General features: G+C 41.6%; 1 protein-coding gene across 2 annotated transcripts; it reads left to right on the plus strand.

The window, feature by feature from the left end:
• The first annotated feature begins 1,123 nt into the window (after positions 1-1,123).
• On the plus strand, positions 1,124-3,706 carry LOC116420246 (uncharacterized abhydrolase domain-containing protein DDB_G0269086-like). Of its 2 annotated transcripts, XR_004230550.1 has the most exons (3): positions 1,124-2,282; positions 2,887-2,930; positions 3,583-3,706. XR_004230550.1 is itself a non-coding variant. In XM_031944594.1 (2 exons), exon 1 carries the CDS (start codon positions 1,154-1,156, stop codon positions 2,246-2,248), a length of 1,095 nt encoding a protein of 364 aa, XP_031800454.1. In that variant the 5' UTR covers positions 1,124-1,153; the 3' UTR covers positions 2,249-2,282; positions 3,583-3,706. The 2 variants fall into 2 exon arrangements, 1 of the variants encoding a protein (XP_031800454.1); XM_031944594.1 differs by lacking the exon at positions 2,887-2,930.
• Positions 3,707-12,950: the final 9,244 nt, after the last annotated feature.

Genomic DNA, 12,950 nt, shown 5'->3' on the forward strand with positions numbered 1-12,950 from the left:
GAGAGGGGGAAGGTCTTCCACTGCCAATATTATTATGTTAAGTGGCTTTCTGGAGAGGTTCTGCTTAAGTCCCTACTTTCCCTTTGAGTTGGAGTGAAGATACAAAGGGAAAGTGAGATAGAGCCCCCCCCCTTTTTTTTTCTCCTAATCTGGCTGTTCCTGCTATTAGTATTGGCCAGTTCACAGCTGGCTTTGCAGGGGCTCTCCCTGACATGCTCCAAAGGGAGAATCCAATCTTTCCTGGATCACTTTCACAATCTGTAAGACAAAGGAGCACTTTTCTGAGTTCAGACAGAGGTGAGGGCTTGATAAAGTCCTGACATCAATAACTTCTGTAATAAATCTCCAATTTGAAAAACATTCCTCAGAAAACCAGAGAAATCACACGAAAGAAAAAGAACCCCCGAAACTCCATATTTAGGTAACATAAGTCTCAGAGTCCAAGCCTTTTCTGGGAGATGGGATAAAGAAGTGTCTAGAGGAGGTCTCGGTTTCCAAGGGCTATGATCCCCTGGAGCGGGCTTTCTTGAAAATTTCCCCCCACTTGACCCCTTTTAACCTGAGAAATTCTGAGGTGACCTCGGCTATATAGATTTGTGTAGGTGTGCAAACTAAACAGTGACTGATAAATTCAGCTATGAGAGCCCCCGGGGCCTGGGGACCGAGCCCCAGGGGAAGATGTTGGGCCCTGGGGATATTAGTCTCTCCTCCAAGTGAGAGGGCTGTTTAGGGACAAGAGGGGGAAGAGTCCGAGGCCCACTGACCAGTACCAGGGAAGGGCCACTCAGGCTAGCGTCCTTGGGGGTATCACGGCTGGCTGGGGGGACGGTCACGTGTGGTAAAGAAGTCCCAGGGTGTTCCTCGGATGAAACAGGGGTCAATGATCTGGGTAAAGCGGTGGCTTGAGGGCCTCCCCAAGCCCGCCGAGCTGGTGGTACCCGGACTTGGGCCAATCACCAAGGGCCGGGGGTGGTCACTGGGGCTTCACGCGGGCCGGGACGTCCTCTCGGCCTTTGGAGCGGAGGCATCGTCGGCCCTTCGCCCTCTCAGTTCGGTCAGGAGTCTGTGGGCGAGGCGCACCCAGCTCCCGAGTCTCGCACGAGGGGCAGGGGTGGGGGTCGGGGCGAGGGCCGGTGGTCACCGAGGTGTCACCATGGACTCCAACCACACTAACTGCAGGGTAGAGGGCTTTAGGAGATGGTACGAGAGCGACCGCGCACTTGCCGCAGCCTTGGCGAGGCGGTTCCACCAGGCCTTAAACTGGGAGGGGGTGATGGGCGGCCGCCCGGGCTGGGCTGGCCGGCGGCAGGAGGAGGCGGAGGCGTTAGAGGTGGAGGTTGAGGCTATGGCCTTGGCCAGGGCCTCGGGCAGCCCCAGTGAGGCACAGGAGCGGAGTGAGCTCGGGGCTCAGGCAGCGGCAGCACAAGGAGCAGGAGCGGCGGCAGCAGCAGCCGAGGCAGCAGCGGGAGGAGCAGCAGCCGCGGGAGCAGCAGCACAGGCCGCCGCTGAGGCACGGGCCTTGGCCGACAGCAGCGCCCTGGAGGACGACCAGATGGAGCTGGAGGATGAAGGCGACGCCATGGAGGAGGAGGAAGCCGGCGACGCTGCCGCCGCCGCCTCCTCAGCCTTTGCCCGCGACCGCGGGCTCGAAGCCGTAGTCGACGACCAGGGTTTCCAGGAGGGGGAGGAGGAGATCGGCCTTGAGGAGGAGGGTGAGCGGGTGACCGTGGTGGCTGCCTCGGGCCCCTTCCGCCACCCGCAGCTGCCCTTGGAGGGGGCGTTTGGAGCCGGCTCCCTTTCCCTTCTTTATAGAGGAGGAGGAGGAGGAGGAGGAGGAGGAGGAGGAGGAGGAGATGGCGGCTCCGGCCCCGGCCCCAGCCGGTCGCTTTTCTCTATCGGGGTTGGGCCCGGGGTCCCTTCTCCCGCGGGGGCAGTGGGCTGGCTGGCCCCCGGGGGGGCGGGGGCCCCCTACACCGGGCCCCGGGGAAGCCACTGGAAGCGAGGTGTCAAGAGGCCTCGTGAGGAGCAGAGCCGGGGCTTCGCCAACGGCTTGGAAGGCAACCAGTCCGAGCCGGTGCGGGCTGCGGGAACCGCCGCCGCCGCTCCCCCCCAGCAGCTGGCTCAGGGCCCCGCGCTGTCCCCACCGGGCCCGGCGGTGGCGCCTCAGGAGCAGCCCCTGGAGCCTTCGGCTTTCGGGCTGGGGAGGAGAATGCGCCTGGTGCTGCTGGGCAACCGGGGCCCCAACTAGAAGCAACAGACAAGCGGAGAAGGATCGGGACGGGGTGAGGCACCACTCGCCCGGGGCTCCGCATCCCCTCGGAGCCCGACGGGGCAGGGGGGCTCGGGCGGGGGGGGCGGGGTGGACTGGGGAGGGACCCCCGAGAGGGGATGAGAGATGGAGTGGGGGGGGCAGGAACCGAGGGGAGGAGGGAGGAAGAGTGGGTTGCGGGAAAGGGGTGGGGGAGGGATGGAGAAGAAGGGGGAAAAGAGGGGAGCAGGGGCTAGGGAGGGAAATGAGAGAGAAACAGACGGGGTTCGGGAGTGGAGCGAAGGGGCTTCCGCACTGGGGGAGGGGGCTTCGGGTCGTTCAGAATCGTTTGATACGGAACCTTTAGCATCATAAATTTGGACTTGGATGGAGCATGGATTAGAGCATCCGGCTCAACTCCGTCATTTACAGGCAAAAAACCTCAAACCAATCCCCTTCCCCCCCCCCAAAAAAAAAAAAAGACCTTGGATCTAAGGAAGGAAAGAGATTTATCTAGATGCTCGATCCATGATTAAAAATCCTCTCTAACACTGCCCACTACCTATTTCCCATGGCTGGTGGAAGACAGTGTTTTGGAAAAAAAAAATTACAATAAGCTTTTATTATTATCCATTAAGCCTCTCCGAAAACGAACAACCACCTGATTAAAAATGTTATACAGGTAATTCCGACTTAGAAAAAAAGAGATTGGATTCCTCCGAGTTCCTTTCCAACCCGGAGGTTTTACAGCTTTATGATTTTTATTGAAAGGCCTTTCCAAATTCTGTCTTGCCATTCTATGCTTATACATATAAATCTAACATTTCTACTTTGATTAGACTCTGAGTAGCTTCTTATTATAACATAGCAGATTCAAATATAAAGGGATAGACTACAGACTCTAAAGGTCTATCTAATTTATATATATATATATATATATATATAAAATATGTATATATTGCATAATATGTATTTGTATATACTACATATATATAAATAGAACTATCTTAACTGATAATCTGTTTTTCTCTGCAAATTACAAAAAGCATATATTTTCATAAACATGCAATTACTTCATTCGGACAAGACCTAGAAATATAATCCTTCCCTAAAAATCTGAATACTTGACATTTTTCTCTACTTTATATCTCTGTCTATATATTAGGGAACAATATGGATTAATGATGTACCTGATTTTTCTTTGTAAATTTCTGAATTAGCATAGGAGGCCCTATTATCATTAAAATCACTACAAACAGGGTTTGCTGATGTGGTGTGGTTTGGGCCACGTACATAAATGCAGCCTTTAACAATTTTCTATTATTTTAACACAGATAACATGTGAAGAAAGATAACAGCAGAAAGGTCTCAAAAGAAGATCTGCTCCTTCCAAGGCTCTGCCATACTATACTGTTGCTTACTACAAAAGAATATTTAAAGAACAAATAAAATTTGAAGGCAAAATACTGTTTCAGTCTTGTGTTATTTGCAGAAATAAACATAGAATGGTAGAATATGCATGATTTTACAACATTTCAGCATCTTTGCTGAAATTATGTATGAAAATATGTGTGTGTGTATATGTATGGATGTGTGTGTGACAGGTAATAGAAGATATTCTTGTTTCTATAGAACCAAACTAAGAACAAAGTGAAGGAAAGGACATATAATACATACTCTATACGTAATAATTCTAAGGGTTTCTTCAAGCACAAGCTCCAAATACCCATCTGATATAAAGAACATCAGAAGATAGGGATGGTTAAGAATTAGTAATGCTTTAACAAGTGGGTAACCTGTACCCCTCACTGAAGTTAAGACTTAAATTGAGTCCCAGCAATAAAATAGCAGATTTTGGTGACATATCTTCCTCTCTGCACCAAATCACAATTATTTTTTCATTTCCACGGTACCTGTACAACATTCCCTTTAGGTCATCTAGCCTCAGAAGAACTGTAGCCCATTCTACGTCTTACCCTACAACGGATGATTTTCTTTATGTTTAGCCAAAATCTACCACTCTGTAACTTCTACCAGCCAGTCCTAGTCCTGCCCTCTGGAGACTATTAACACAAGAATAATCCTTCTTTAAGGAACTATTTTAAATCCTCAATGACAGCTATAATGGCTTTTCTCTAAAATCTGGTCTCCAGGCGAAATATGCCCAATTCCTTTAACCAAAATTAAATTTGCCACAATTTCAAGGCCCTTAACTGTAATAATTACCCTTTGCTGAATGTATTCCGGTTTTTCCACATCTTTAAAATTACGCAGAATATTGTATATTTTATATTATCAGCACTATTATCACTGTAATCATCAACAATATGCCTTTACTGATGCAGCCTATTCAATAATTAAAAAATATAATTCTAAAACATAATTATATGTAATATAATCTATAGTTTACATGTTAATGACAATGTCTTTCCAGATTGCCATTATAATAGATAAAAAGATAAGTGTTTGGTACTTGTCTCATTTTGTTTTTTACAATTTTTGGCTGCAAGTTATGAAACTCACAAAAACTGTTTCAATAGGATCAGTACAATTAGTTGCTAAGTTATATTCATGTTACACAATAAATAAATATATATTATATAATCAATATTATACATAAGATAAATCAATTATACATTATAAAAATAATACAATCTATTAATGTAAGTCCACTTAGATCAAAGCTTTTTGAAACTGTGGGTTGCAACCTCTAACAAGATGGAAGGGGGTCACAAGATTATGATTTATCATCAGTAAAGGATTTGTACACCTATTTGACATAATTAATATCCAGGGTCTCATAAAAAGTTCTCAGGCAAAAAGGGTTCACAAATGGAAAAGTTTAAGAAACCATGACTCAGATGACACTCCCCCCCCCATCTTTTTATTCAGACACATTGTTGTCTAGCTTTCAGACTGAGCAATGAAGAGATCACTGATAACCCCAAAGAGAGCAAGTGTCAATTCAGTGATGACGTCAAAGTCCATACTGGGTTGAACGTTGGTGAATAAGACGGAGAAAAGTCAGTGGGAGTAGATTTTTTTTTCAAGGATTTTAAGAAAGAGGAGAGATTTGGGACAATAATTTGAGGGTTTGGAAAAGTTTAATGAGGAGTTAAGGGGGGAAGAAAGAAGCACTTCATTCCCTTATTATTATTAATTCCTTCATAGGGAAAGACTGAAGAGAAGGAGGATGATTGAAGGTGCAATCTGATGAAAAGGGTAAGAGTGTAATAAGACCAAGTACACATGTAAAGAGGATGACCTTGCAAGAAGAGTCACCTCACTGTTAAAGACCCAGAGAAGAATATGGGGGATGCCATCAAGGAGGTTAGAAGTGAAACAGAAAGCTATGAAGAACACACATTGAAGGGCTTACAATGAGCTTATCTGGCCAAACCTCTATTTAATAAAGAGAGGAATTTCAGCTGACAGGTTAGTTTTCTGAGATCAGGTAGGCAATAAGTCTTCAGAATTCACAGGAAGGTCCTCTGACTAGATCCTATCTTATCCAGATAAGGAGGTAGCTACATGGTGCAGTGGTTTCAGGGGGACCTGACTTCAAATCCAACCTCAGACACAATAAATACTAGCTGTGTGGTCCTGGGCAAGTCACTTAACCTCAAGTACCTCATAAGGAAAAAAAGGAGATTAAAAAAAAAAAAGGAGATAAGTACCACCAAACAATTCTATAAAGACACCTCAAAGTGACAGATGTAGTCTATGGACACTAAATAGTGAACATTAAAGAAAAACCTAAGATTTTTCTTTGTCTTTAATAAGATTAGGTATGTAAACTGAAACAACAGCTTCCAACAGAGAATTGTTTATTTAAATCAAGCTCTAAAAAACTGCAATCTGGTGTGTTTCAGGATTTCAGTTTCTAAACGTTCTGGATGTCTCTGAAATAGACAAATACTACAGCATGTATGTTTAATCATACATCAGGAAATGAGACCATGAAAAAATGACTAAGACATCAAAATTAAACAGTTTTATCTATACATACTTGAAATTTGGAGCTCTGTTCTCTAATTTTTGATAATTTCAAAAGTAACAATGGAAGAATATTATTGTCTTATGAACAAAATTATAAAAGAAAAATTAAGTACGCCTCAGAATTCAGATTGATTTCTTTATGGTAAATCAAATATACGTGTACATATTTATACAATTATCGTGTTGCACAAGAACGATCAGATAAAAAGTAAAAAAAAAAATGAGAAAATAAAATTCAAGCACACCACAACAAAAAGAGTGAAAATGCTATCTTGTGATCCACACTCAGTTCCAACAGTCCTCTCTCTGGGTGCAGATGGCTCTCTTCATCACAAAATCACTGGAACTGGCCTGAATAACTTTACTGCTGAAAAGAGCCACATCCATCAGAAGTGATCATCGTATAATCTTGCCATTGCCGTGTACAATGATCTCTTGGTTCTGCTCATCTCACTTGGCATCAGTTCCTGTGAGTCTCTCCAGGCTTCTATGAAATCATCCTGTTGGTCATTTCTTATAGAACAATAATATTCCATTACACTCATATACTATTATTTACGCAGCCATTCTCTAACTGATGGGCATCCACTCAGTTTCCAGTTTCTGGCCACTACCAAGAGGGCTCCACAAACATTTTTGCACATGTGGGTCCCTTTCCCTCCTTTAAGATCTCTTTGGGATAGAAGCTGCTGGATCTAAGGGTGTGCAGTTTGACCGCCCTTTGGGGATAGTTCCAGACTGCTCTCTAGAATATTTGGATCATTTCACAATTCCACCAACAATGTGTCCCAGTTTTCCCACATCCCCTCCAACATTTGTCCTTGTCTTTTCCTGTCATCTTAGCCAATCTGAGAGGTGTGTAGTGGTACCTCAGAGTTGTCTTGATTTACATTTCTCTGATCAATCCTGATTTAGAGCACCTTTTCATATGAATAGAAATGGTTTTAATGTCTTCATCTGAAAATTGTCTCTTCATATCCTTTGACCATTCTTATAAATGTGAGTCAATTCTCTATATGACTGATTTCATCAGCGATGCTGTGAACATGTGTCTGTTTTTAACAGAATTAAAAAGCAAAAGAAAAATATTTTTTACAGACAGCTGCTGCTGAAAACCATGAAACTGATGAAAACAACTTTTTGAGAGTAATTATACTATAATTAGTTGCTGTTATTAAAGTACTATGCTGATAAAAAAATTAAAAAAGACAAAATTCCTGTGACATTCCACTAAACTGATTCTCCCATTTTGGTATCTTCCTGCTTCCCATTTCCCAGTTAATATTTCTTATTTATAAATAAGTGAACTTTCTAAATGAACTTTCTAAACTTGATTTTGGAAAGATGGAGGAGAAGGTGGGTAAGTTCCAAGGCTCCCTGGATTTCCCCCACAACGAGATCAAATTTCTACCTCAGGCTGAACACAGACTGGTGAAAAATCTAGAGGCCTTGGGGCAGAAGAGGGGTTTTCCTCATAGAAGAGACTATCCGAAGAAAGACCCCCAGCTGGCGCTTGACCTGTCTGAAGGGGAAACGCCTTTCGGCTAGCTTTTCGAGGTCACGAGGCAACACAGGACACCAGGGAACAGATGCCGAGCCCACGCAGGACTCCAGGCTGTGGCACCCAGGACACGAAGACACCGGACAGTAGGCAGGAGGCAGCCTGGAGCCCCAAGATGGGGGGGGTCTCTAAAGTGATCCGGAACCCCGAGATGGGTTAATATGTAGAAAGATTTTGTAAAATGAATAGCACCTTGTATGTGGTATAATTGGAAACTGTTCCTATTAATAAATATACATTGAGTAGGACAATTACTAGCACATAGTAGGTACCATAAATCCCAGTTATGATCAATAAATGGAAAGTGCTTTACACAGTGACTGGCCTACAGCAGGTGTAGAAATTCTAACATGTTTGACGACTTTCTGTGAATTCCATTCTACACTGGTCCATAATAGGTACCCTAAATGCTGCTTATTCATATTAATCAATATACAGCCCATAGTATTGCGACTTTCACACAGTAGGCAGTATGTAAATGTCAGCTCTTATTTACCTCCGGAAATTGCTTAGAATTAGGACAGGCACATACTTGGCAAGATGTAAATACCAGTCATTACTAATATAGAGAGTGTTTCACATGGTGAGTGACACATAGTAGGTGGTATAAAGTGGTAGCTATGAATTTTAAATTGTGTATATTGCTCGGATCAGTGACTGGAACATCATAGGGGCTATAAAGGCTAACTCTTATTATTCAAATCTGGAAATTTTTTTGCAAAATGACTGGCACATAGTAGGTGTTAGAAATGCAAAGTGTTACTATTGATATTTGGACATTGTCTAGAATAATGGTTGGCACATCGTAGGTGCCATGAGTCCCAGCCATGATCAGTAAAAGTATAGTGTCTTGTACAATGACCTTCACACAGCAGGTGGTGTAACTGCAGACTCTTTTTCAGAATTTTGGCGAGTTCCTTTCTACAATGACTAGCACATAGTCGGTACAATAAATGCTACTTATTATTATTAATAAATATGCAGCCCTTGGGACAGTGACATTCACAAAGCAGGCAGTTTGTAAATGTCTGCTCTTATTCACCTATGGAAAGAGCTTAGAACTGTGACAGGCACTTATTTGGCAACATGTAAATACTAGCTATTACTAGGATAGTTATTTTTCACATGGCGAGTGGCACATAGTAGGTGCTATAAAAGGGTAGCTAGATTATGAAATTGTGTATAATGCTTTGATCAATGACCAGAATGTAAAAGAGATTGTAACTGCTAGCCCTTACTATTAAGATCCGGAAAATTTTTTGGCACAAAGAATGTTTGTGGCAGCCCTCTTAGTAGTGGCCAGAAACTGGACACTGAGTGGATGCCCATCAGTTGGAGAATGGCTGAATATACTGTGGTATGTGAATATTATGGAATATTATTGTTCTGTAAGAAATTCCCAGCAGGAGGATTTCAGAAAGGCCTGGAGAGACTTACAGGAACTGATGCTGAGTGAAATGAGCAGGACCAGGAGATCATTATATACTTCAACAACAATATTGTATGACGATCCATTCTAATGGACATGGCTCTCTTCAACAATGAGATGAACCAAATCAGTTCCAATGGAGCAGGAATGAATTGAACCAGCTACACCCAGCGAAAGAACTCTGGGAAATGAGTATGAACCACTACATAGAATTCCCAATCCCTCGATTTTTGTCTGCTTGCATTTTTTATTTCACAGGTTAATTGTATACTATTTCAAAGTCCGATTCTTTTTGTACTGCAAAATAACTTTATGAACATGTATACATATATTGTATTTAACTTATACTTTAACATATTTAACATCTATGGATCAACCTGCCATCTGGGGGGAAGGGATGAGGGGAAGGAGGGGAAAAAATTGGAACAAAGGGTTTTGCAATTAATTTAGAATTCATTTAGACTTAAATATAATGCTGTAGCCACATCCTACATATTTTGGTACGTTGTCTCACAGTTGTCACTATCTTTAACAAAATTATTGGGGTTTTTGAGGATTTGTTCTTTGACTCATACATTCTTTAGGATTAGATTAGTGTCCAATCAATTACGAATTTCTACTTCCAAGTCCCTTAAAGAACATATTTTATTGTGTTATGATCCAAAAAGGGTACATTTAACATCTCAGCTTTTCTGCATTTGTCTGTGGGATTTTTATGCCCTGACGTGTAGTCAATTTTTGTGAAGGTCCCATGTCCAGTTGAGAAAACATGTATATACTTCTTTTTATTCCCATTTGCATGACCTCTTAAATCTTGTTATAGGGACCCCTTAGTGTTATAGGTACTCTAGTGTTGCAGACAATAAAATAAGTAAGGACAAAAAGTAAACTATAGGACTGGGAACAGACTAGCTTGGAAGAAGTATTGCAACAAGGAATGGACTGTATTATTTATTCCAGTGGAATAGAAGCATAAAGGGCACATCGTTCTCTCTGAATATATAACATATCTGTATTTGCATCAATATGGATATCCCCTCCATTGCTAAAGACTACAAACCATACACATCTCATCCTGTGTAATTCTTATCCATGTCCACCCATGTATCCTCCTCAGAGAATATGCCTAAGGCAATGGAGGCTTTATTTTTGGTCTTTTGATATCCCCTGGGTACCAGGGTAGTGCTTGGATTAAAAGTAGTTAGCCTTCACTCTAGATATATGACCATCCCACCTCCTTTTCTCATTCTTCATCATATATGTGTTGTTTTTTGGGGGGTGTTGTTTGGGGGTTTTCTTTGATGTTGTTAATATGTTGTAACTTAGTCTTGTCCACTATGTCTGACTCCGTTTCCCTTTGAGTCACTTGAGATTTAAATTAGGTTATTTGCAGGACAACAATTATAACGTGCCCTGTCACCACCGAGGGCAGTGTTACAAGAATTGATCTTAAATGATAAAAAGTGAGTACAGCTCAACAAAAATAACTTCTTGATGGCCAGTAAGTTAAGCACTGCAATGGGCTTCCAAAGGAGATGGTGAGATCTCTGTCCTTGAACTTCTACCCAAATAAGGTCAACATCTATCTATTGTAGTGGGTTAGATAGGATGGCCCTGAAACCCACTACCATGACCACCTTTCTAAGTTAAATTATATGGGGCTAGCATTCAATCATCTAAAAAATATTCACTACCCATCTGGCTGTGTGACCAGATTTGTACTCGACGCAAAGTAGATGATAGATCCCTGTTTTCAAACTTACTTAAAATCTCATTGAAAAGAGAAGATTAACATACATAAAACAGTGAGAGATTACAATAATCAGTGGCTAGGTTGTTTGGTTCAGGCTATAAGTGCTATTAAAATTCAGAGCACTTTCTGATGAGATACTTTTGTTAGTTTTCCTTCCATATAATAAACAATAATCTATACTCATCGCAAGTTGTACTTTGTGAGACAGCTACAATTCTCATCCTGTTTGGGCAGATGATATAGCTTCTCTCGTTATGTAAAACAATGTACATTTAACTGTTTGAGATCGTGCTTTCTAAATTCCCATACCTTTTTCTATCTCTATACAATTCCCCCAAATTCCTGATTAGAGCCATCATGATAAGGTGTCCTCTCTTTTGTAGTTTTCAGTCCATCCAGGGTTGTCCATGTTATTAATTGGTGATGATTATGAACTCAGGTATGTTAGAATCAGTATATAATGAAGCTAGGTGACTATTCTTCCAAAAAGGAATGTAAACCAAAATAAACTGTAGAACATTCCCAAATCTTGTCATGTATTTTGTATTGCCTAACAACAGAGCATGAGTTAGGATTCAATGAAAAACTATTGTCTCTCCACTTCGCTTCCATAATTACTACTTTATAATTGTGGTTACGCAAAACAGCATGACCTTGCACAAGCAAAACTGGGTATGCAATCAACCTTCTGTCATAAGATAGAATAAGACAGGCTTCACTGAGGCCCAGCACTGTGCTACTAAGAAGCTACATTATTATCTATTCAACCCCCACACGCTGCTAGTTGTGACCAGAGATACCAAAATGAAGTATCTAGGAAGCTTACTTCACTATATTTCATCTACTTGATGGTTACTGGCAGTTTTCTATACAGTTAGAAAGTCTAGTCCATTACTTAAGTAAAGATAACTCTCCAACTTACATTTTTAAAAACCACAACCAGAAAATGGAACCAACAGCAGATATTAGGGGATGAATACAAAAATGTGCCATGGTCCTGTAAGAGTACCGAAGCTCAGAATATGTGAAGGAGAATTACAGAGAGGGGCTCCTTTGTTTTTAGTGATGCTCGGGGAAAGAGAACAACTTGGAAGTGATAAAACAACCTTGGGACAACAACTGTAGGGGAAAAAAGTCCCTGATATGGGCTCTGACTCAAGAAAGCAGATAGTAGAAGAGCAACTCTGATGAGTTCAAGTTAGCAGAGCCAGATGAACTATACACTAAGCTACTGAACAAAGTAGAAGATGTGACAGCTCAGCCACAGCCAGTGCTATTTAAAAGAGCATATAGAGTGAAAGAGGAATCACAGGAATAGAGGATAAAGTATCCTTCCAATTTCAGAAAAAGGGAAGAGAAGTCATTGATAAACAAGAGGCCACTGAAACTGACCTTGATTCCTGGTAAAATTCCATACGGTGTGATTAACAGAATAGTTAGTAAACTGCTAAAAAAAGAGCCAGCAGAGGGATGTAACTAGGAAAGGGCGCAAAAGGACTCTTGGTAACAATGAGACAGTTAAAGTGGAGGATAAGAACTTACACCTTGTACCACAAAAAGGAAGAAGTGTAGAGTGTACGAGCTATAGAAATTTAAAGAATGTACTCTTTCCTGGAGAGTGGCGTGAAAAGAAATGTGATAAAACTGTTCTCGTGACAATTAAACTCCAAAGAAATATTTCAGAAACAGCTTATAATCAAAATGATTAATAAGGTTTCAGGAATTTCAGCATTCAACCGTTGTAGAAATTTCTCTTTTTGTACATTGCCTACGTTCATACTAACACTTGTGCCAAAAAGAAGAAAATGAACTACTATTATAGCAATACATTCTTTATTATACTCTCTCTTAAAATGAATCTAATTCTTCAGGATATTTTTGTACATATACAGATACTTCTAGATAAAATCACTTTTATTTAAAGTACATTTAATGATTTTTTTTCAACATTCAGTTATTA

This window comes from Sarcophilus harrisii, chromosome X, assembly GCF_902635505.1.
Source record: "Sarcophilus harrisii chromosome X, mSarHar1.11, whole genome shotgun sequence".
Taxonomy (NCBI): Eukaryota; Metazoa; Chordata; class Mammalia; order Dasyuromorphia; family Dasyuridae; genus Sarcophilus; species Sarcophilus harrisii.